The sequence below is a fragment of the Erythrolamprus reginae genome, chromosome 1 (genome assembly GCF_031021105.1).
Source record: "Erythrolamprus reginae isolate rEryReg1 chromosome 1, rEryReg1.hap1, whole genome shotgun sequence".
Classification (NCBI taxonomy): Eukaryota; Metazoa; Chordata; class Lepidosauria; order Squamata; family Dipsadidae; genus Erythrolamprus; species Erythrolamprus reginae.
Genome location: NC_091950.1, coordinates 49888052 through 49912792, shown reverse-complemented (window position 1 = coordinate 49912792; position 24741 = coordinate 49888052). Strand labels below are relative to the sequence as shown.

The following is a 24741-nucleotide window of genomic DNA, read 5'->3' as shown; positions in this document are numbered from 1 at the left end:
CTGCAGCTAAGATTAAAAAAAACTTGAGGTGATTTCTATGCACTCATGTGGCCATCCTGGGCTCAGCTTCCACAAGCATAATTCTTTATGTAGCCACACATAAGGCTTTGGAGAAATATTTTATTATATAGTCCAATACAATAGAGCTAGAGCTAGAATCAGAGCTAGCACAATCTCATTTGTTAATGAGAAAATTATATCTGAAATGGCTGATGGTCAACTTTTTTAGAGATGTAACATGAGGCGCTTTTAAAACATCTTCCAGAGAATAAGCCATGACGTACTTGACATTTGTCAATTCCTGGAGTGAACAGACTTCAGAAAATTATTGCAAGTAGAGTTCTTCCAATAGAAATCAAAGCCTATTGGGACTTACAGTTTCATTATTGCTCTGTAATGTGTAATAAAATTTTATTCGTTAAATTCTCAACAAACATGCTCTGACATGTGGTCTTTCCTGTATGCCTTATCTTGGATAGACAATCTAAAAATATGAGATTATTTTCATGTGAGTGAGAGAGAAAAATTATGAGGATAAAATCTCACACTTCATTCATTTCCGTTAAGATAATTCCCATCTTAGTCTATGCAGGGGCCAAAGAAAGCCGATAGCCATTTTGCAGATGTGTGTTGATGAAATTGGAAATTATTGCCCCTCTGTTTAATGGACCAGAGATTCCAAAGCAATTTAACCCTGGTTCTTAGGTTGCTTCCATTTTTATTAGGTTGAGATTCTTAAAGGAGCTGAAGTGAGCTAATTAATACAACTCGCATATAGCAACAGTTTAATTTGGAGGACATTTCAAATATTTCAGAGATAGAGTATGCAGTATCAAAAGCTAGGATTTCTATATTTGGCAAATGCAGAAATCTTTAAGGTAAGTTTCATGCTGATAGTATTCATGAGGTCTCTGAAAACTAATATTGCACACTGTTGTAAATGCCATTTTATTTAGGATGCGTTTACTTAGGATGGGTTTCTTATTGCTATTGTTGTTATTCTTTATTTTGAAGTTGGTGAGCTTACTTAGCTGGCCTAAATTAGCAAATTAGGTGATATGTTTACAGGGTTCTGGCCAGGGTGGTCATTGTAACAGAAACCTTGCTTTTTGTTTTATAGGAGAGCACTTAATTAAACTCTATGCCTATTTAATTAACCTTCAAAACAATGGTAACATATTTCTTCCCCCGGGTTAAACACTGCCTACATTTATCTTATCCTAGGTTTACTCCCTTTAGCTTCATTTTAAACTCTCTAAAGCTGCTGTATTCCTGCACTGTTATTTGTTCACAAGGATCCTAGCATATAGTTTCCACTCACCAATTTTCTGCTGCTAAAATTGTTTTCTGCCTTTGTCAGAAGATTTCAGTTGGATAAAAGGGTCACAAACCTCCAGGTTGAGGGAAAAAGACTCAACCAATTTTGCAGTTTGAATCTTCATTGCTACTGAGCCAGTCTCTTCTGCCTCCCCTGTCCCCCCTCCCAGTCCCCCAGTCTATAGACTGGTGCAGCAAGGATAGCAGAAGAACAGGTTAGAATATTTATTCATTAGAATAAACTGCTTTGGTCTGGCTGCTCTCTGCCTTGGCTGAAGTATTTAATTATGGTTTCAGTATCAGGAACCCATAGGTTAGAACGAAACACTGTCAGATTGGAGTAAGAAGATTTACACTACAGCCTTAGGTTTTCTTACTCTGCATTCACATGTTTTGAGCTTCCTCCTATCCTTTCTTTTTCAAAATACAGTTTAGACACATGTGTATCTCAATAAACACCCAGTAAAGTCATGTTGCACATAAAAGCAACATTTTAGAACTCTGCTGATTTATGGGAAGGCTGCCTATTCTTCTGGCATGAAAGTTTCTCAGCAATGCTTTGTAAAAAAAAATGTGTTGCATCACTAAGAAAATTAAGTTGCTCATGAATCTTTTGACCAATTCCTTGCTTGTTAGTAGTGGTAAAGACAGCAAGAAAGATCTTGGATTTTTTTTGTGATGTTAGTCACACCTAGATTTCTATGATATATTGCTTTCAATGACAGATTTTATCCAACATGATTATTAATCATTTGTAATTTTCAGGAAACTTGCAGCTATTTATCTTTGCATATTCTTAGTATGATTTGACTAACCATAAAGGTTGAATTGAATGAACTGGCAGCATATACCCTGGCAGAGTAAATGTGTTACCAATATGTATAATAAAATCCCACGTTAAATTTACAACATTTATTTGAACCATGTTGTACAAGAAAGAAAATTACATCTAAATTGTAGAACATTTTCCAATAAGCAGCAACTGTAGTACAGCATCATCATTTAACTTAATTCTGTGCTAAAATATTGTACAGATATTTTGTGATGCTATATCGGAGTGTGATAAATTGCATTTGAAATGAGATTTTCATTGTCAAAATGATTTAATTGAATGGAAATATAAAGTGCTGTGGAAAGTGCTAGCTATAATTGGCTAGATTTAATTATTTAAACAGGGATTCCTTGAAAAGTTCTTATGCATAATTATTGGGATGAATTAATATGAGTTAACATACCCAGTCAAAAATTAGCCAGTTCCTTCTGTGAAGCCAAAAAAAAAGTTATTGCTTCCATGTGGTTATCCAAATTAGAAAGAAAAGAATCATGCTAAAACATTTCAGAAATGCTTGATTTTTTGGAACTAAGTAATGTACTTGAACAGACCATGTATGTTTCCCTTCTATCACTTTAAAGCTACTAAAGAATAACTGCTGGCCTGCATTATGTTGAAAGAAAGAAAACCAGCTAATTTATTGTCACATAACTTGTATAAAGTTTAAAAGCAAGATTTTTCCCTGCATTTATGAAATCTGTATACATGAATTTGTTAAGACTGACACGTTAGGTTATACTGTACAAAATTGTAATGATATAGTGAAAATCAACAGTAAATTCATATGTATTTTCTTTATAAACGTCCATCTGATTTCTTGGCAATTTAAATAAATTTCATAAGAGCCTTTCTAACATAAATTGTTAAACGAAATTGACTGTTGCAATAATAATGAAGCTTTAATAAGTATTGTTCATATATTTATAATTTTTAAAAATCATGTTTGTTTCATACTGCTTATTTTTTAGCATTTTATGTCACTGTTTCAGCTGAAGAACCCTACTAAATACTTGACGTTACAACTTACCGGGGTTGTCCTCTGTATACTGACATTAAATAAAAAATGAGACTGAATTGTAAAATATAGTTAACTGTCAGTAGTGCTTCTCATGCCTGAAGTTGCAATGTTGTTTTGCCACAGCTGATACTTCACTAAATGCAACAGGCGGCTTTCTGAAAAACTGGCCATTGTAACTGCTGCTTCTGTAACTGCGGTTTTTATAAATGAGCCTAAATGAATGATACAATCTCTTGAGTATTTCATACCCATTTCAAATGTTGGTTTGAGTTCTTCTATCATATTAATATATCATAAGTATATCCCATTCAGTTATTATTAATTGAAGGTGCATCTGATACGTTGGTATTTCCAGTCTGAATGACAGAACAACCAGGGGTGAAGAAGGTTATCTAAATCTTCTAAAGAGCTATTGAAATGAAAAAAATGATATCTTCTGGATTCTATAGGAGCTCTTTTATTCATTAACTGTGTTAGTTAAACACTGTGAGTTGCATATCAGAATTAGGTGCATAAACAGGCAGTCCAAAACTTAATTTGGCAGAATCCTAAGTATATAACAATGTTCATACAGATTGATTTGGTGACCAATTTTAGCTTCAGTTGGATTCCTTTAATCATTTTGGAAAATGTGTATTTTCAAGGTGGTACTTCCAAAATAAAGATCCAAAACACATCCCCCACCACCAATTTTTTCATCACATTCACTTCAATAATTTATTTGTGAGGAGTATGTAAAACTCGTCACTATTGTGTTACAGTAGCAAATATTACAAGGCAGTATTTAAAAGTCACAGGTGAATAAAACAACTTCTTCCTGCTGACATAAAACACTAATACTGGATGGGATGTTGTTGTAGCTTGTGACAATAGTAAAAATTATCTTGTGCTTAGATTCTAACTATATCTTTCATATAGAAGGCCATAGAGATGGTTTATGAAAATTATTTAGATTAATATTAAAATAGATTGATCTATTTGAAAATTAAGAAAGCCAAAGAGCTTTCAGAGGTGACAAGCAACGAGGAAAAATGCACACTTTGTAAATACTGTGGCTGCCCCCTGGGAGTATTCTGCATTGTCCTAAATTACATGCTGTGTGGTGATATGTTATGTGTAGAGATAAATTGTATTTCCATAAATGTATGATTGCCATGATATTATAAAAAACAAGTCTAGTCATATGGGATTAGACCTTCTTTTAAGAGCGACCCAACAGTTATCTGACTTTTGAATTAAACGCATCAGAACCCGTTGTTTTGTTTAGCCTTAAATTTAAAAAGTCCTCCACTGTTAAACAAAATGAATCCCCTAATTTTAGAGCAAATTAATCTTGTTCTTTTGTTCTTTTATGTCAGTGATGGCAAACCTTTTTTTGGCTTGCGTGTCAATAGGGTGTGTCTAAAGGGCACACACATTATGCCCTACACATGCACACCAACCCTGTGCTGCCCCCGTGCATGTGCACACACACACACAACTTGCTGCCCCCTGTGCATGCATACAGGCCTCACTGAAACCTTTGGACTTCTGAGGTTTGGAGATGGCAAAAAAACCAGCCCAACGGGCCAACCGGAAGTTTGGAAATGAACTTCCAGTTGGGCTGTTTTTCACGGTCCCCAGGGTTCAGGAGGCTTTCCTGAAGCCTGGGGAGAGCAAAATCAGCCAAAAAGGCCCAAAACCAGCTGGTCAGGATGTGCTGACGTGCCCTCAGATATGGCTCCGCATGCTACCTGTGGCACACATGCCATAGGTTCACCAACACTGTTATATGTTATTAGACTTTATCTATATCCTTATTTGTGTGTGAAAAGGCCGACCCACTTTATTTGCATAATCTTTTGTCTGAATCTTGCTTCTTCAACTGGAATATTTATTTGACCAAGAAAATTACTTGATTTATTCATGACACTGCATGCATGCTTTTATTTGTTTATCAATCAACTTACACTTGGTTGTTTAAAAATATGCTTGATTAAAAAATACTATTGAACTGTAACATTTTTTTAATGAAGATCAATTATGAAAAGTGCTTGGATAAAGGAGCATATATGAAAAAACAGATTTGGAAAATACAGTTATCTCTTAAAATTAGTTCCCTCCTCAAGAGAATGTGCCCTTCCTTTTCACAGATTAAAAAAAAAGCATCTTACTTTCCCTCTGCCATTCATAAAAATGAAGTCATTTAAAAAGGAAAATGTTGTACTAATAAAAAGTTTTTATTTATGTTCCCTCTGGCAAGGATCTCAAAAACATTTTGGTATATTTAGCATGCACAGTAAATAACTAAATTCATTTCTGATTTGTATTTTAAGCATGCCAGCCCACTTATAGCCCACCTATGTGTACCTGGAAATGCTCAAACTGGAATTTTTCCATATTTTTCAGAGTATAAGCCACACAGGAGTATAAGACGCACCTTAGTTTTGGAGGAGGAAAATAGGGGAAAAATAATCTGCCTACTAGGTATCCATCTGGCTAATCTTTAGTCTGCACATTAGTTTGCTGGTTTTGAACCCATGTGCTTGCTTTTTATCCCCTGGTTGGGCATAAAGTCTAAAACCCTTCACTTCTCTCTCTCTTCAGAGAGAAACAATGAGAAAATCAGGCAAAGGGACCATTGTTTCACTAGCAAAGCTCAGAAGAATACTTGTTAGCACCTCGTTAGGACTGAAAAAAGGCATAAGATTGCTTGCTAGCAAAGCATGGAAGATTGCTTCACTGTTAGCACCTCCTTAGGGCTGAAAAAAGGCTCAGCTGATTGTCGGAGGGAGCAGCAATGAAAGAAACAGGCAAAGGAAAGATCCCATTAATACCTTGTTAGGGCTATAAAAAAAAAGCTTAGTAAAAGATGCATCTTACACACTGAAAAATAAGGTAACTTTAGCTGAAGTAGTTATCAAGGAGAATATGATGATTCACATTTCTCTATTGTTGGTCCTTTTTCAGTAAGCTAGAGGAGGGTATACTTTTGCAATCTTTAGTGCAGTGATGGCGAACCTTTTTTTTCTCGGGTACCGAAAGAGCATACATGTCCGCGAGTGCCCACATCCATAATTCAATACCTGGGGAGGGCGAAAACAGCTTCCCCCATCCCCCCGGAGGCCCTCTGGAGGCTGGAAATGTCCTGTTTCCCAACTTCTGGTGGGCCCAGTAGGCTCGTGTTTTGCCCTCCCCAGATTCCAAAGGCTTTCCTGGAAGGGTAAAAATGCCCTCTGCCATACCCCTGGAGGCTTTCTGGAAGCCAAAAATGCCCTCCCACAGCCTCTGTGCGAGCCAAAAATCAGTTGGCCGGCACATATATGCATGCCCTGCCATAGGTTTACCATCACTGCTCTAGTGAGTGGGATTTTTTTAATTCTTGAAAAAGTTTTTTTATCAGAAGTGGAATACAAAATCCAGTAAGAGTATAGTTAACTGTTTCAAAATGTTTTTAATTTCATCCTTATAATTGCGAGCTCCAGTGCTTTCTTCACATTCTCTGTACAACTTTAAAGACTAATTCATATTCCCAGAATAGAAATGTTTATAAGGAAGTTGAATCTTTGATATTGAGTTGTAATTCTAAATATAGTTGGAACTTCTTATCAAGATTGCTGATGATATCCAGAATGCTATTCCTGTTTCAGGTTTCTTTGAGGTTATGGTCCTTTTTTAGCGCTATTTCGTTTAGCATGCCTTCACAAATGGTAGTTTTGGTAGTAATTTCTTTAAAAAATTGTTTTCTGACCAGTTACAACCAAATTTCTGTGCCTGACAATGCCAGAATGTGAATAATGCTGCACAGGACAAAAAAAAGCTTCCTCCAACATATAACAAGAAAAAATTCAAGGAAACAATTGGTCCCTTGCAGGGAGAAAGTTGCAAAAAGGTGGCAAGCAACAGGGAGAAAGCAGAGTTACTCAACATGTTTTTTGCATCTGTCTTTACACAAAGGGAAAAAAACAGTCCAACCTATCAAAAATAGCATCACAAATAACTTATTAGGAACACAAGTTAAAATAGGGAAGAAAATGGTAAAGGAACACCTATCTACCCTAGACAAATTCAAATCACCAGGACCAGATGGCTTACACCCCAGGGTTCTGAAGGAACTGGCAGATGAGATCTCAGAACCACTGAACTATATCTTTCAAAGATCCTGGAGCACCAGGGAACTGCCAGAGGACTGGAAAAAAGCTGATGTAGTTCCCATCTTCAAGAAAGGGAAGAAAACAGATCCAGGAAACTACAGACCTATCTGCCTGACCTCAATACCAGGGAGGATTTTGGAAAAGATAATCAAGCAACAAATCAACAAACACCTAGAAAGAAAGTAATGACCAAAAGTCAACATGAGTTTGTCAAAAACAGATCATGCCAGACTAATCTTATAGCATTCTTTGACAAAGTGACAAAATTAGTGGACATGGGGAATGCTATCGATGTGGTTTACTTGGACTTCAGTAAGGCTTTTGGCAAAGTATACCATAACCTACTACTAAATAAAGTAGAAAAATGTGGGATGGACAGCAATACTACCAGATGGATTCAAAACTGGCTAACCAATCACACTCAATGTGTAGTGCTCAATGGAGCTACATCTCATTGAGATCTACATTATTATTGTTGTTAGCCGCCCCGAGTCTGCAGAGAGGGGCGGCATACAAATCTAATAAATAATAATAACAATAATAATCTATATGGAGGGATGTATGCAGTGGAGTACCCCAAGGCTCTGTTTTAGGTCCAGTACTCTTCAACATCTTCATCAGTGATTTGGATGAGGGGATAGATGGGGAACTTATCAAATTTGCAGATGACACCAAATTGGCAGGAATAACCAACACTCCAGAAGATAGACGCAAAATACAGAATGATCTTGACAAACTTTGAACAATGGGCGCTATCTAACAAAATGAAATTCAATGGTGAAAAAAGTAAAGTTCTACATTTAGGCAAGAAAAACAAAATGCACAGGTACAGTATATGTGGTACATTGCTCAACAGTAGTAACTGTGAGAGAGATTTTGGAGTCCTAGTGGACAACCATTTAAATATGAGCCAGCAGTGTGCAGCAGCTGTCAAAAAAGCCAACACAGTTTTAGGCTGTATTAACAGAGGGATAGAATCAAGATCACGTGAAGTATTAGTACCACTTTATAAGGCCTTGGTAAGGCCACACTTGGAATACTGCATTCAGTTTTGGTCGTCACGATGCAAAAAGGATGTTAAGACTAGAAAAAGTGCAGGAAAGAACGACAAAGATGATTAGGGGACTGGAGGCTACAACATATGAAGAACGGTTGCAAGCACTGGGCATGCCTAATTTAATGAAAAGAAGGACCAGAGGTGACATGATAGCAGTGTTCCAATATTTCAGGGGTTGCCACAAAGAAGAAGGAGTCAACCTATTTTCCAAAGCACCTCAGGAACAAGAAACAATGGGTGGAAGCTGAACAGGAGAGAAGCAACTTAGAACCAAGGAGAAATTTCTTGACAGAACAATTAATTAGTGGAACAGCTTGCCTCCAAAAGTTGTGAATGCTCCAACACTGGTAGTTTTTAAGAAGATGTTGGATAACCATCTGTCTGAAGTAATGTAGGGTTTCCTGCCTAAGAGGGGGTTGGACTAGAAGACCTCCAAAGTCCCTTCCAACTCTGTTGTTGTTATTTGTTACTACAGGAGAACTTTATTTAAATGAAATGACAGCACCCTATAATTGTTGCAGCATCTTCATTGTCAATCAAGTGTTTTACTTAAGAACCATTTGGCTCGTAATTTAAAGAACAAATTGCAGTCACTAAACAAGAAGGTATATTAGCATCTGTTTATAGCTGAATGGTGAATAATATGTTTTAAACACAAATCTAAAACCGATGCTCATGTATTTTTCTGATTTTTCATGGACATGTGTTCTCAAATGAATGGAACTAAGATTTCATCTGGCTTGTTTGGAACGTCTTAATGATCTTTTAATTTAAAAAAAATATGTTTTACAATAAGTACTCTTAAACAAATCTAGGCAAACAACCAAAAAACCTATAGGTTTTGCACAACGTTTGCAAAAATATATGTTCAGAAAATTTAAAGTTAGGGAAAAGGAAACTAGGAAGTTATTTGCAGAAAGATTGTGGAATTATTATTTTGTTACTTGTAAGCTATTACTTTATATGTATATGCGGTTTAAAATAATAAGGATCCTGCTGTTTGCTATACTTATTAAAGTCCTGAAATAATAGTTTTAAGTAACTTAAAAATACACCACAAATGAGAGGTAGAATGTTAAGTTGCTCTTGGTAGAGGTATTAAACATGTCTTATTTGACAAAATAGGGAAATAATACAATTACATTATTATATCTGAGATCAGGAAATTTGGAGATAAATATCTTGATGGTACAGTGATGTCTATTTCTCACAAGACTGAATTGTCTGTTATCACTGGTTTTACTTTGGGGATGGAACTTGGAGAAGTTGCTATCATTAAAGTATTTACAGATTAACAGAGATTGCATCTGAGTTCACATTTGCTTATTTTTCATTTCTTCTATTGAATTGTTGTTCATGCTATACTTTTTTAAAAAATTGGATTCATTCTTACTGACACCTTTCCCCAAGTTTAAATACTGAAACTAAAGTTCGATGCTGAATTTCTAATGTATCGGGCAAAGTAATATTGTATATTACAAAGGTTGCCTAGCAGAATAATTATTTATGGTACTTATAGTCTTAAGACATATAGAGTGCTCTAAATCAGTTTACCTTTTTTTCCCTGGCTTCTACCAGAAATAGCATCTTAGCTAAAAATAGGTGCCAGGTCTTGGGTGTATGAAAGTGTTGAAACAGATTCTGTTGGCTTAACTTGTTTAGGGCAAATATACATTGTAAAACTTTTTGAGTTCAAAAACATGCTTTTTCTTAGCATTTTATCATTATTGGGAGAAAGTAAGAAAGAGCTCCTGTAGATTCCAAAGATGTAATTAATTCTATATTAGAAGTGGACTTTAAACTTGAGTGTAACCAACTGTAGCTGTGGGATATGAACCAAGAAAAATATCTGGAAAATTTGTATTTTAGATTATGAAGGATTTCTACCCACCATCCCCAAACATTTAAAGCTTTTATTGATGTTATTCTGTTTGCAGAATTGTGAAATGTTAGAGGCTTGTGTGCATATCAGAAATGTATCTCTTGCTCATATTTTTAAATCTTCTGTTGTCAACTTCAAGAATCAGTTTCTGATCACAAAAATTATGACTTATTAAGCCATGAACTAAAGAGAAAATCAAGTGTTAGAGGAAAATATGACACATTAGTTGCTTAAATATTAATGGACTGCAACTACAGTTCACATCAAATTTGGGGCATAGTTGCTCATTCTGTTTCATTCATGGAGGGACATTCTTCATTAAAATGGCTCATATCCTTGAGATTTTCCATGTAATGTCAGAATGAATTACATATCTGCTGAAGAAAAACAGAACATCTGTCAGGTGGACAAACAAAGCCAGAAATGTTTACCTTCCTCATCTAACAAAAAATTAAATAGATTGAAGCATCTGTCTCTCTCCAAAGAGTACATAAATTGGCTGAGAATCTTCAAATTGCTATTTCAGGCATCAGATTGGAAACCCATTCATTAATAAAAATCTCAGTCTGGTAAAAATTGTTCATGAGTAATTGTATTTTATGGGTACAAACTATAAACTGCAAGAAGTATAAATAATCTGAAAGGCAAATTACATCAGAAAGCAACTACCGTAATTTTCCCCAGCAAAGGGCTCATAATGCAGATACATTTGCAGTTCATTTCCTTTTCTTATTAGTATAAGATAAGTTCCTAATAGTAACTATTCTGTGCAGCTTTATCACATTTTCTGCATAAAGAAACTGAAGTGTTCTATGATTCTGATAAACTCAACATCTGATATAGCATGAAATCTCTAAAGAGTTTCCTGTGATATGTATGAGGCTATTTCTGAAGCCAGCTTGGGAAACTTTCATGATGCTGTAAGACTTCTTGCTTGTCATACCAGACTACAACTTGTTATTGCCTTGATCTTCTTTTCATGTCCTAAATCTTGGAACTTGTTTTGTTATATCAAAGTTATTCACTAATATTTTTGAACAATATGATTAAAATGATAAATGGATTGTGCAAATCTGCAAACATAAGTATTAACAAAGTAAATGTTGCATTCTCTTGCTGGATTAATGTAAACTGCTTTGTTTGCAGGGTGTTTTGCCATCCCAAAACCAGGCCAATTCTCCAAGTGGAACTGTAGTATAGCCATCACACTCCTCCTAGCAAACCTTTGAACAGAACAAGAAGTAATGACAATGGAACCAGGAGCTGCTGTTCAGCCAGAGAGCATCACAAATTCTTAAAAGGCAGAGTGTTATGTGAATCACATAGTGTTTTACAAAATAATTCTGTAATGAGTTATATTTTTACATCTAATACTTCGAGGCTGCTCACCTAAGGAAGAATTTTGCTTAAAAATGCTTCTTTTGGTACTACAATTAAAAATCACAATTGCTTTATGTTTCTCAGTGTAATTTAATCACATACCTACATTCACACACACCTACACGTGTAAAATACAATGTTTCTTAAATCCAAGTAAGTTTAACGATGTTATAAATTAGAATATTACTGTTGAGTTTTTCTCGTTGCACTGCTTCTTTTTTAAAATCAGAGATGGCTAACCTGAAAAGCTGACAGGGGAAATTAAAGTCATTACTTTCTGGCTTCATAAATGTAATTCAGGAAGATGGATCTGCAATCATGGATTTTTCTAAAAAGATTGTTTGCACTTAAATAGCATAATGCTAGTGGATAATTACTTATAAATGGGTGTTTGGGCACCCTATAAAGTTATGATATAAATAAACAAATCCTTAGTATCAAACTTTTAATAATGTTTCAATTACAGTCAATCTGTATTATATATGTAAATAATGTAATTCAGTGATTGAAGAAATCATTACACCGGTAATTTTAATCATTTAAGGAAATGATATTTCTAATTCAGAAAATACCTATTAAACTACCTTGAATATGCAGTTTTGTTTACTTTCTGTTTAAATCACCTTTGATGTAACTTTTTGAATGTAATATTTTGGTATGGACATGATTTAAATTCTTGTAGAAGATGTTATCTCTGAAAACACTCAGGTCAGATTTAGGAGCTATTGAACTGGGCTTTTTTAGTAGGTGTTATTTTCCTGCACTTTATTCTAAATGGCTTTTCCCCAGTATGGTTTAGAACTCTATGAAGTTCTTAAGCCTAGTTTTTAAAATACGGTGTATGTTAATTAACAGTGGTAGTCGCCATTTTCATGTATTGGGAAACTATAATTTAATATCTGTTTAACGTGATTCAAAACACTAAAATGTTTATTTAAAATTATTGTAACAACAATAGATTGCCACTGTAGAATAATGTGCCAAAGTACATAATTCTCCTGTTTCAATGAAAAATGGATGCCTTGTTGGAGGATAAATATGAGAATCTGCGTAATTAAATTGCTACTGCTTGGTTAGTTCTATTAAACTAATTTTAAACACACTGAAATCTGAAGAATCCCCTTCAGTTTTTTTTCCCTTGAATAAAATGCTGTCTGCTTGATAGTGGAATTATGCGGCTGAGGCTTCCTCTCTGGAGATCAGATCAAAAGGCAGAATTTCCCAGATTCTTGTCAAAGTTGTATCAGCATTTCAGCCATTGTGAAGCAAGCCCTGCTTCTTTCGTGTAGGCCTGGAGCCTCGGGGTGCACATAGAAAACAAAAAACAGAGCTTGCATTGCAACCATTCAGTGATGCTCTCTTCGTATCCTCCCTTCCCAGCTCTATCAAAAGCCCTGATGGGGGTTTTTTTGGGCTGAGATGTGGCAGAGGTATTTCCCTCTTTATCCCCATGCCAATTTCCCCCGTTAAACAATGCCAATTTTTTATTTGATGGCGGTTCTAAAGCAGAAGAATTGGGGAAGCAAAGAGCCAATTTGAATACTTGTAGTTGCAGCCTAGTCTCCTCACTTTCTGGCTATAGAAAAAAATGCTGAGTGCTAAAGACTATAATTCACAGACCACTTTTTGATAAATAATGTTTCAAGGTTGTAGATTTTATGGGTATTAAATGTTTGTGCAGATAATCCAGCTCGTTTCTGGATTTCCACAGTTCCATATTTTTAACACTGCCCTGTGCACTCGTCGAAACAGCGTTTCAGTAGTGTGTTAAATGCGTTACTATTCATTGGGCTGCATATATAAGCCCCTTTTGACATACTCTGAAGTGTTTTGGGGCTTATCGTAAATACTTTGAAAATTAGCTCGAAATAACTAAATAGTGCCAGGCTATTTTTGGTTGCATAATACAAAACGCTAGTGAAAGCAAAATAAAAGTGCCATTTTAACTACTGTGCATTGGCAGGTTTAAGATCTTAGGCAAGACCTAGTTTATGCCTTAAGAACAAACCATAGCTTGCTTCACACTTTAATAAGCCTTAAACATGAATTATATATTATAATGGCTGGGTTCATACATCATGCTAAGCCAAAACTACATAAGCCATATTATGGCTCAGCACAGTGTGTGAACCAATTGCTTAAAACCCAAAATTTGGATTTAACTGTGAATACAATGTTTCTCTCCACAGAAGGCATTTCATCCTGTGGAGGCAGAAGGGGCTGCTTTTGCGGAGTCTGTCTCTGCAAAAATGTTTTTGGGGGAGGGCAGTCATCACAGAATTGCTTCTTCCCTTTCTGCTGCTGTGAGCCAACTCTGGAAATCGGTATGTACAATTATACTTTTAGAAGCAAGAAACACTAAGTGGTTCAGCCAAGCTGTCTTCTTTAGAAATAATAATAATATTAATAATATTATTATTAATAATAAATAACAATCACAATTCTGTAGTAAAAGTGGAACTAGAAAGCAGCGGGGGGGAAACAGGTTTTAAAATAGTTAATAATCCTGGGATCTAAGGCAGTGATTTTCAACCTTTTTTGAGCCGCGGCACATTTTTTACATTTACAAAATCCTGGGGCACACCACCAACCAAAATGACACAAAATGACACCCTAAGACACTCTCCTCTCTTTTTCCATCCCTGTCTCCTCCCCCCCTTGTGTGTGTGTGTGTGTGTGTATACACACTCTTGAACCATTTCCAAAAACAGGTGAGGGCTGAGTTTTTTTCTCTCTTATTCTTTGAGTGCTTTTTATCATATGCTTTAAATCAAGTCACTTCTCTCTCTCTCTTTTGTTTCTCTCACTTTCCTCTCATTCTCTGTCTCAATCATTTTCTCATTTCTCCTTTTTCCTCCCCTTTTTGCTCATTTCTCTCTCTCTCTCTCTCTCCCTTCCTCTCCTTTTCTCTCTCTCTCTCTCTTGCTTTCTCTCTCTCTCCTCTTGCCTTCTTTCTCTCTCACTCTTGCTTTCTCTCTCTTTCTCTCTTTTCTTTCTCTTGCTTTCTTTCTCTCTCACACTCTTTCTCTCTCTCTTTCTCTCTCTCTCTCTTGCTTTCTTTCTCTCTCTCTTTCTCACTCTCTCAGCAAAAAGTTGTGAGACCGGAACCTGACCTTCCTTCTTCGCGGCACACCTGACCATGTCTCACGGCACACTAGTGTGCCACGGCACACTGGTTGAAAAACACTGATCTACGGAACAAAAAGTACAGAGAATCATTTTTTTTTAGTCTAAACCAGTGATGGTGAACTTATGGCACAGGTGCCACAGGTGGCACATGGAGTCATATCTGATGGCACATGAGTCTTTGCCCTAGCTCAGCTCCAACATGCATGTATGTGCCGGCCAGCTAATTTTTGGCTCGCACAGAAGCTCTGGGAGGGCGTTTTTGGCTTCCAGAGAGCCTCTGGGGCGATGGGGGAGGATGTTTTTACCATCCTCTGGCTCCAGTGAAGCCTTTGGAGCCTGGGGAGGGCAAAACCCCACCAGAAGTTGGGAAACGGGCTGTTTGCAGCCTCCAGAGGGCCTCTGGTGGGATGGAGGAAGCTGCTTGCACCCTCCCTGGACATTGAATTATGGGTCTGGGCATTCGGGCATACATGTGCGTGCACATTCTTTTTGGCACCCAAGGGAAAAAAGGTTCGCCATCACTGGTCTAAACTGTATCAAGTAATCCTTCCAAATATTTTTGTGCATGGGGAAAACAAGTACAAAATTACAGCTTTTATAAAATAAAATAATCTAGCTTGTCAAGTATCCAGGTAGACTTCTAGACAGTGCTATGCTGAAAAAAGCTGAACTCTGGAGCATTTGGGAAATTTGTCTCTTCTCGCTATGCATGAAACTCTCAAGCAGTCATACAGGTCCTTGTGCTACTATATCTTGATTAGGAAGTTACATACAGCCATCCTTCTGCTTACCTTCGCAATTATGAAATTTGCAAGCTTTAAAAAAAAGATTCCAAAACTGAACTTGACCAACATTCTAATCTTTTCAATATTTTTAGTGTTTGATCTCATGCAATTCAAAAGCACTGACATTGGACTGTATTATAAGTTATTAATTCAACATATGAACAAAGGTTGCCTTATTATCAAATATCTAAGCAAAACTAAAAGCAATATATGTTCTGAATTTTCCCCTTTTATCCGCAAAATTGTCAAGTAATTTGTTTTCAATATATGTTAATAGGAGATGAATCTCAGACTTTGTTTCCAATGAAATACAATGTGCTTCAGATTATGTATATATGTAGAAAATAATGTGAGAATATAATGTACAAGGGTTTTTATTATGATGAAATCATAAAGTAAATTACTCTATCAAATAATAGTGGGTGTATTTAGCCTGGTGTTGCCTCTTTGAGATTTAAACAGAAAGATTTTGTCATCACCTTTGGGAGAATGCACATGACTGTCAACAGGCAAAATTTGTTCTTGAGCTTTCAGACATCTAAAGGCAAAGTAGCTGCTTTTCATACAATAAAACAAAAAATACGTAATTTGAACAATTATTTTAGAAGTTTGTACATTAACTAGAGATTCTATAATGTTTCAATTCTTTAATCAAATCACTGTGTACTTTATTCAATACTGTAGGTGCCTTGTTTTAAATTACAAGATCCTAGAATAAATTTCTAATGTTCTGGAAATGACTAAAGCCAGTAACTAAACTGGGTGCACAATTATTAGGCAAGTGAGTATTTTGACCATATCATTTTTATGCATATTTTCCACCTCAACCTGTGTAAACGTGAATGCTTAGTTGACAAAAGCATATCAGGTGATGTGTATTTGTGTAATGAGGGAGGCCTAAGGTGTGCATAATTATTAGGCAGCTTTTCCTCAGGCAATATGGGTTAAAAAAGAGATGTAACAGACACTGAAAAGTCAAAAATTGTAACAAGTCTTTCAGAGGGATGCAGTTCTCTTGAAATTGCTAAGATATTGGGCTGTGATCACAGAACCATCAAACGTTTTGTTGCAAATAGTCAACAGTGTCCGAAGAAGCGTATTGAGAGACAAAAACTCACCTTAACAGCCAAAGAAGAATCAAACATGAAGCTATCAGGGACCTATTATCCTCCAGTGATGTCATATGTCAGAACTGCAATCTACCTGGAGTACCCAGAAGTACAAGGTGTTCAGTGCTCAGAGACATGGCCAAGGTAAGGAAGGCTGAAATCCTACAACTACTGAACAAGGCACATAGGTTGAAATGACTTGTCAGATTCTAGGAACTGATTGGGAAAAATAGCTCGAACACAGCGGTTGTGGCGAACGAAGCTTTTAATCTGACGTCTCTGGCACATTCTAACAATTAATAGTCCAAAAGAAGTGTTGTCTGCCGCAAAGGCACAATATGCCTACCCGCATTTGAAACATTTCCATGTTTGACCACACAACTCCACTTCTCTCCCTCTCACTCCAGCTAAGCCATGATCTTGTTAGAATTTGCGTTTGGTGCAAACGCTCCACAACAGCCACTGGCCAGCTGGGTGATTGTTGCCTTTGTTGCAAGTGCCGGCAGCGTATTCTGGGTTTGACATAACAGCAGTGTCATAGCCAGCAATCAGAGTGACGAGGACCTTTCCCCCAGACCGAATGGCAGCCCAATCATTCAGGGCTAACATACTTCCCCCTCCACCACAAGGTTGCCTAGGAAAGAAGGTAGACATTAAAGATACCCATTACTCTAATCTATCGGCTTCCTGGGATGTTTCTTGTGAAACCAGGCCATGATGTGATATGGGACCCATGATGTTTCCGCCAATGAACACCCTTTCCAAAGATCAAATACCAGACATGGCCCTGATATACTCGGGTATTTAGAATCTCCTCGACTTCATAGTGCAGTTCACTATCGGTGTCTATAGGGTTGGGTGGTGATACAACAAACTTGCATGAATCACAGGTTACGTCTTCCCTAATAATGGAGGGAGTTTCAACTGTACTGTGACAGGGTTTATTTTAATAACAAGAAACTGACCGATAAACTTTGGTGCTAGCTTTCTACATGGTACCTTAATATTAATGTATTTAGTAGAAAGATAGAATCTTTGCTCAATGTAAAAAGGATTTAGAAACATAGAAACATAGAAGACTGACAGCAGAAAAAGACCTCATGGTCCATCTAGTCTACCCTTATACTATTTCCTGTATTTTATCTTACAATGGATATATGTTTATCCCAGGCATGTTTAAATTCAGTTACTGTGGATTTACCAACCACGTCTGCTGGAAGTTTGTTCCAAGGATCTACTACTCTTTCAGTGAAATAATATTTTCTCAAGTTGCTTTTGATCTTTCCCCCAACTAACTTCAGATTGTGTCCCCTTGTTCTTGTGTTCACTTTCCTATTAAAAACACTTCCCTCCTGAACCTTATTTAACCCTTTAACATATGTAAATGTTTCAATCATGTCCCCCCTTTTCCTTCTGTCCTCCAGACTATACCAATTGAGTTCATTAAGTCTTTCCTGATACTCTTTCCTGATTTCTCTTTTTATCGGCCTGCCTTTTATATCTTTGTCTAGTTGTTTCCAATTATCTTTGAACATTGGTTCATACCCTCTGTATTCTAGATATCCATTCCTGTATCTCCACAATATCAGGCTGCACTGAAGGGCATTTCAGGATTGGCACAAATTTGGGCTCTCTAGCAATGTGAAACGGGGTATATCTGGTGCTACTATGAACAGCATTATTATAGGCCACGTCAGTGAATGTTAGCAAATCTGCCCAATTACATTGTTGGTATTTCACATATCACCAAATATACTGTTCCATCATTGCATTTGTCCGTTTCATAGAGCCATTAGTGGAAGGGTGGAAAACAGAGCTCAACCCCTGTGAAGATTCAATCATATGTAGAAACTGCCGCCAAAATCTTGCAGTGACTTGTATGAAATTATTCTCTCAGGGACACCATGTAGCCAGTATATATGTTTTAGAAACAAGTTGGAGGATGGTAATTTTAGACAAGCAATAAAATAGGTCTGTTTAGAAAATAAGTAAATGACGGTCCAGAGTACCATGTTACCGCGGCTGTTAGGAAGATCTACAATAAAATCCATAGCAATCTCCTCCCATGGTTTACCTGGAGTTGTTATGGGCTGCAAAAGGCCTGGTGGTTTGCCTGGCTGTTTTTTCATTGTGATATATGTTGTACAACAACGTGCATATGTCTCAACATCCTTTTGTAGTGGGGCCAACAGAATTGATGGTTGAACAGATGTAAAGTCTTTAAGAACCCAAAGTGACCAGCTGTATGTACATCGTGGCACCTATATAGCACTTCACGTTGGACTGCTTCAGGAACCTATATTTTATTCCCTTTCCAGACTAACCCATCTCTTAGACTGGTAGAATTGGTTTGATACCATTGATAACTATCAAGGCCTGTCTAATGCTCTTCACTAGACTTGGTAAGATTATTTTACTGGTATCTCCAGTTATTAGGACTGGTGTACCTTTAGTTTTATCATCAGGACCAGGGATAATTGTCTGAATGGTTTTATCACACCTGTTAGCGAACTAGGGTTTTCTAGACCAGTGTTTTTCAACCAGTGTGCCATGGCACACTAGTGTGCCGTGAGACATGGTCAGGTGTGCCGCGAAGCTCAGAGAGAGAAAGAAAACAAGAGAGAGAGAAAGAAAGAGAGAGAGAGAAAGAAAGCAAGAGGGAGAGAGAGAGAAAGAAAGAAAGAGGGAGAGAGATAAAGAAAGAAAGCAAGAGAGAGAAAAAGAAAACAAGAGAAACAGAGAGAGAGAAAAAGAAAGAGAAAGCAAGAGAGAGAGAGAGAGAGAGAGGGAGGGATGGTGGGAGAAAGAGGGAGGGAGAAAGAGAGCAAAAAAGAGGGAGGAAGGGAGAGAAAGAGGGATGGAGAGGGAGAAAAAAGAAGGGAGAGAAAGAGGGAGGGAGAGAGAAATAGAGCGAAAGGAAGGAAGAGAGAAATTTCTTCTGTCCAAACTTTTTTTTAGCCGCCCCCCCCCCCCTCAATGTGCCCCAGGGTTTTGTAAATGTAAAAAATGTGCCATGGCTCAAAAAAGGTTGAAAATCACTGTTCTAGACAATACATGCCGCCAGAAAGTTCCTCCCACCCAATATATACCAGAGGTGGAAATTGAACCGCAGGAAATATAAAACCCATCTGACTTGTTTAGGTGACAATTTACATGGGGCCTAGAGAGATTCTAAGATCTTATGGTCTGTCCAGACCTCAAACAAGTATATCCCACCCCTTCCAATAAATGTCTCCACGTCAGTAGAGCCCACCACATTGTAAATGCTTCTTTCTTCCAGATTGCCCATTTGCTTTCAGTGTCATTTAATTTCCTGGAGGTGTACATGCACAGTTGTAACACTCCCTGCTCATTTATTTGCAGCAGCACTGCAGCCACTACCACACCACTGGTGTTGGCCTGAACAACAAATGGCTTAGCAGGGTCGGGATGCTTCAACACCGGCTCCTGTGCAAATAAGATTTTTAACGACATACAAATCTAATAAATAAATAATAAATAAATAACTGCTCAAAGGCACGCTGACACGGCATCATCCATTGTAAAGAGAGGCCTGGAAATGGTTTTCCTGGCAAGAGTTTAATGAGCAAAAGGTCTGTCAACCTTAATGCTACATTAGGAAATTGGATAATCCGCTGGTTAAAATTTGCAAACCCCAAGAAGCTTTGTAATTTTGTTTTTGCATCTTAGGGGCTTGCCAGTCTGCCACCTCTTTTACCTTTTTGGAATCCATTTCAATCCCCTTTGGGGAAATGCAATAACCCAAGTAGTCTAATTATTTTGTATAAAACTCACACTTTGATATTTTAACATATAATTTAGCATCTAACAATTTCTGAAGAACCTGGCGAACTAATAGAATGTGTTCCACTAGGTTTTTGAGTACCGTATATTATTTTATCATCAAGGTATACGAGCACTCCCTTATATAAATGGTCCTGCAACACCTCATTTATAAGTTGCATGAAGACAGCAGGTGCTCCCTGGAAGCCAAATGGCATGACTTTAAACTGATAACTCTCTAAACTGATAACTTCCAATCGTCACCAGGTTTAATCCGAATTCTATAGTACGCCCCCTGAGATCCAATTTTGTAAAGATCTTCCCTTATGCCAAATGTGCTAGCATGTCTATGATTAGCGGGAGTGGATATAAGTGTTTTAACACACTGCGTTGATACAAAAAAAATCAACGCTGCGGTGTAGACGCCCATCCTCTCGAAACGGCACTGGAGCAGCCACTTGACAACAGCCAGTTGTATAACCCCCGGTTTAGGTTTTTATCAATATAAATGTGCATTTCCTCCATCTTCTGGGGAATCGTCAAATACATCTTCAGTTTGGGCAAAACCACTCCAGGTAATATTTCACTGATGCAATCAGTTGCACGGTGGAGAGGTAGGGTATTAACATTCCCATTCACTAAACAATTCCCTGAGATCATCGTACACCACAGGTAACTTTCCAACTCTATCCTCTGAACTACCCGCACATTGTTCATGAGGATGGGTTTGGGTCCAATATACAAATGCAAATGGTGACAAACACCACCACACCATGTCGTTGGGTCCCATTTATCACGCCATACCAGATCAAGAACTATAGCTTCTGTTATGCGAGGTATCATTATAAAATGGATTTGCTCTTGATGGGGCCCAATTACTAGGGAGGCCCCTTCAGTGACATGTGTTGCTGGTTTGCCACCGAGCAATGAACCATCCATTTGCTAAAACCTAATTGGAGTAGCTAACCTGAGTCAGAGTCCCAATTGAGTGGACATAGCAGAACTCATAAGACACCTAATGCATCCAGAATCTACCAAAGCCTTACACTCTTGAATTTTGGTTGCTGTCCCAACAGTCACTGATATAAGAAAAGGTTGTACGGCATCACTTACCATGGGGTCTCCTCATTACCACTGCTGGAGCTTTCTATCTCTCCATCCCCACGGGAGTCCCAGACGATTGAGAAATGTGCATACTTCCCGTGGATTTATGGATACTCTTCTTCGCTGTGGTACGTCCGCCGCCCCGAGATATCATGGATCCAAGAATAGCCGAAGCTTAAGCGATCATTCATGGCTAATAGTGACAAGACTGGGCCAAGAAATATCTGAAGGTTTAATGGACTGATGAGATCAGAGTGATCCTTGAAGATATTAGAGTGATCCCAGATGGATAGGCCCATGGCTGGATCAGTAACGGGCACAGATGCCAGCAAGGCGGAGGTGGGTATGGGCTGGTATTATGAGGTAGTTAAAATGAGTAGTCAGACCTTTGCAGGTTGATGATGGACTCAAAATCAACTCCCAAACCTACTACAGGTTTGTAGAAGACACCTTTGTCAAGCAATTTATCCAGGAAAATGCCTGCATCTTTCAAGAACTGATTTTTATGCAGGGCAAAGCTCCATCACATGCATCCAAGTGCTCCATGGCGCGGCTAGCCAATAAAGGCCTTAAAGATGAAAGAATGACATACCCTCACTCACCAGGCCTAAACCCTATTATGAACTTGGGGGCCCTTCTTAAATGGGAGATTTGCAGTGAAGGAAACCAGTACAGTCACTGAAAAGTGTCTGGGAGGTTGCGGTTGTTGCTGCACAAAAAGTTGATCATCAACAGATCAAGAAACAGACAGATTCCATGAATGGAAGGCTTATAACTGTTATCAAAAAGAAGGGTAGCTATATGTTGTTTTTGAACTGTTAAAAACGTTTCTTTGTAAATTTTGAGTTGTTTTCTTTATTATTCTCACTTTAACAGATGAAAATAAATGAGTGAGATGGGAATTTTTTTCATTTTTCATTTAGTTGCATAATTTCTACACTAATAATTGCCCAATATTTGTGCACACATAGATATTCTCCTAACATAGGCATAACCCCACTTTTACTTTTTAACATATTCAGGTTTGAGGTTTATTAACATTTTGGATTGACTGAGAGCATGTAGTTATTCAATAATAAAATTAATCCTCAAAAATGCAGCTTGCCTAATAATTGTGCACACCGTGTATATGAAATAATGCTCATGCCTTATGAACATAAACGTTCTTGAAAGAGATTTTTCCATCTTTGTTTAGCACAACAGCATGGCTTGTTTGGAACCAGGCCGTTTAAGCACTGGGCAAGTGTGTGTGTGTGTAGCTCTATTTGTGTGAGTGGTGGGTGTTCACACATGTGCAGGCACCAAAAAGCTCAATTTGTGCAAGTGGTGGGCACGCACATACCTACCGCTGGCCCAGAATCATTTCCTCTCCCCCTACCATGGTGCTACCTCCAAAGAGTGTTCGGAAACTTCAAATCATCCAAAATGCAGCCGCGCGAGTGGTTATTGGCCTTCCAATGCATGCCCATATCTCATCATCACTCCACAGACTGCATTGGCTGCTGATCGGTTTCCGGACCCAATTCAAAGTGTTGGTTATGATCTATAAAGCCTTACATGGCATAGGACCTGATTATCTCCGAGACCGCCTTCTGCTGCATGAATCCCAGCGTCCGGTGAGGTCCCACAGAGTTGGTCTCCTCAGGGTCCCATCAACCAAACAATGCTGGCTGGCGGGACCTAGGGGAAGAGTCTTCTCTGTGGGGGCCATGGCCCTCTGAAATCAGCTCCCCCCAGAGAGTCGCATTGCCCCCACCCTCCTTGCCTTCCGAAAAAGTTTAAAAACTCATATTTGTCACCAGGCCTGGGTTCATTAGATCTTTCCCCCTGACCAATAAGTGTTTTTAGTGTGATTTATTGAGTGAATGTTAATGAATGTTTTGAAGTTAGAATTTTTAAAGATTTTTAATTATATTAATTTGATCAATTGTATTATCATGTCTTTTATATATGCTGTGAGCCGCCCCGAGTCCTCGGAAAGGGGCGGCATACAAACCCAATTAAACTAAACTAAAACTAAACTACCAGTCAGCCATGCTGAAAAGGTTGGGAACCATTGTTTTAATATAGGCTGAGATCCAGATTACACTTGAGAATTTTGCTCAGAATTTCCTGCTGGAGAGTTTTTTGGGAGGGGGAATGAATAATAGAGTTGGAATTGACCTTGGTGATCTTGTCCAACCCTCTGCTCAAGCAGGAAACCCTATACCAGTAGAACAGTATAACAGAGACGGCCTGTTTCCCAACTTCTTGTGAGCCCAGTAGGCCCATGTTTCTCCCTTCCCAGGCTCCAAAGGCTATCCTGGAGCCAGGGGAGGGTAAAAACAACCTCCCCCATTCCCCCCAGAGGCTCTCTGGAAGCCAAAAACACTCTCCCAGAGCCTCTGTGTGAGCCAAAGATCAGTTGGCCAGAACACACATTCATGTTGGAGCTAACCTAGAGCTAACCTAGAGCTCTGTTGTGAGCCGCCCCGAGTCTGCGGAGAGGGGCGGCATACAAATCTAAATAATTAATAAATAAACAAACAAACAAACAAATAAACGGCTCGCGTGCCAGCAGATATGGCTCTGCTTGTCACCTGTGGTACCCGTGCCATAGTTTTTGCCATCACTGCCCTATACCATTTCAGACAAATGGTTGTCCAGTCTCTTAAAAACATCCAGTATTGTTAACACCACAACTTCTAAAGGCAAGTGGTTCCACTGATTAATTGTTCTGTCAGGAAATGTCTCCTTAGTTTTAGGTTGTTTCTCTCCTTGATTGGATCTATTGCTTCTTGCCCTGCCTTCAGGTGCTTGTGGAAGCCCCTTAAATATTGGAATATTGCTATCTTCTCTGCAATTTCAGAGTTTAAGAGTCTCAACATCGTTTTATATCATGGAAACTAAAACTAGATACTAAATAATGCTCTTCAAATTCTAAATTTCAAATTAACTTCCTATCCTTCCCAAAAGAAAACCTTCTCCTGAAAACATGAATGATCCTGTGAAATAATATGAAAATTCTTCAAAATAAATCTCAATCCTTCCATTGTTTGGTTTGTACAGAAATATAAATAATGGCAAGATTACATTCAACCAACTTATCATGAGGAACTGAATCCTCAAGCAAATGATTGTCTTCCTAGAGGAAGAAAAATACAGCTTTATGTATTATATTGCATTTGTGTTCTGTTTGTGACTTTTCAGCAAACTTTACTATTGTGGTTTCC

General features: G+C 37.9%; 1 protein-coding gene across 4 annotated transcripts in view; it reads left to right on the top strand.

Annotated features, from left to right (window-relative positions):
• WDR20 (WD repeat domain 20) overlaps positions 1 to 24741 on the top strand; it is a 71783-nt gene that overhangs the window by 31138 nt on the left and 15904 nt on the right. Inside the window, exon 4 of one of the 4 annotated variants that reach the window (XM_070751986.1) lies at positions 13809 to 13943. In XM_070751986.1, coding sequence (XP_070608087.1) covers positions 13809 to 13943 — 135 coding nt within the window. Of the gene's footprint in view, positions 1 to 11385; positions 12216 to 13808; positions 14084 to 24741 lie in introns of those variants that run through there. The other 3 variants (XM_070751961.1, XM_070751968.1, XM_070751977.1) reach the window with 3 other exon arrangements.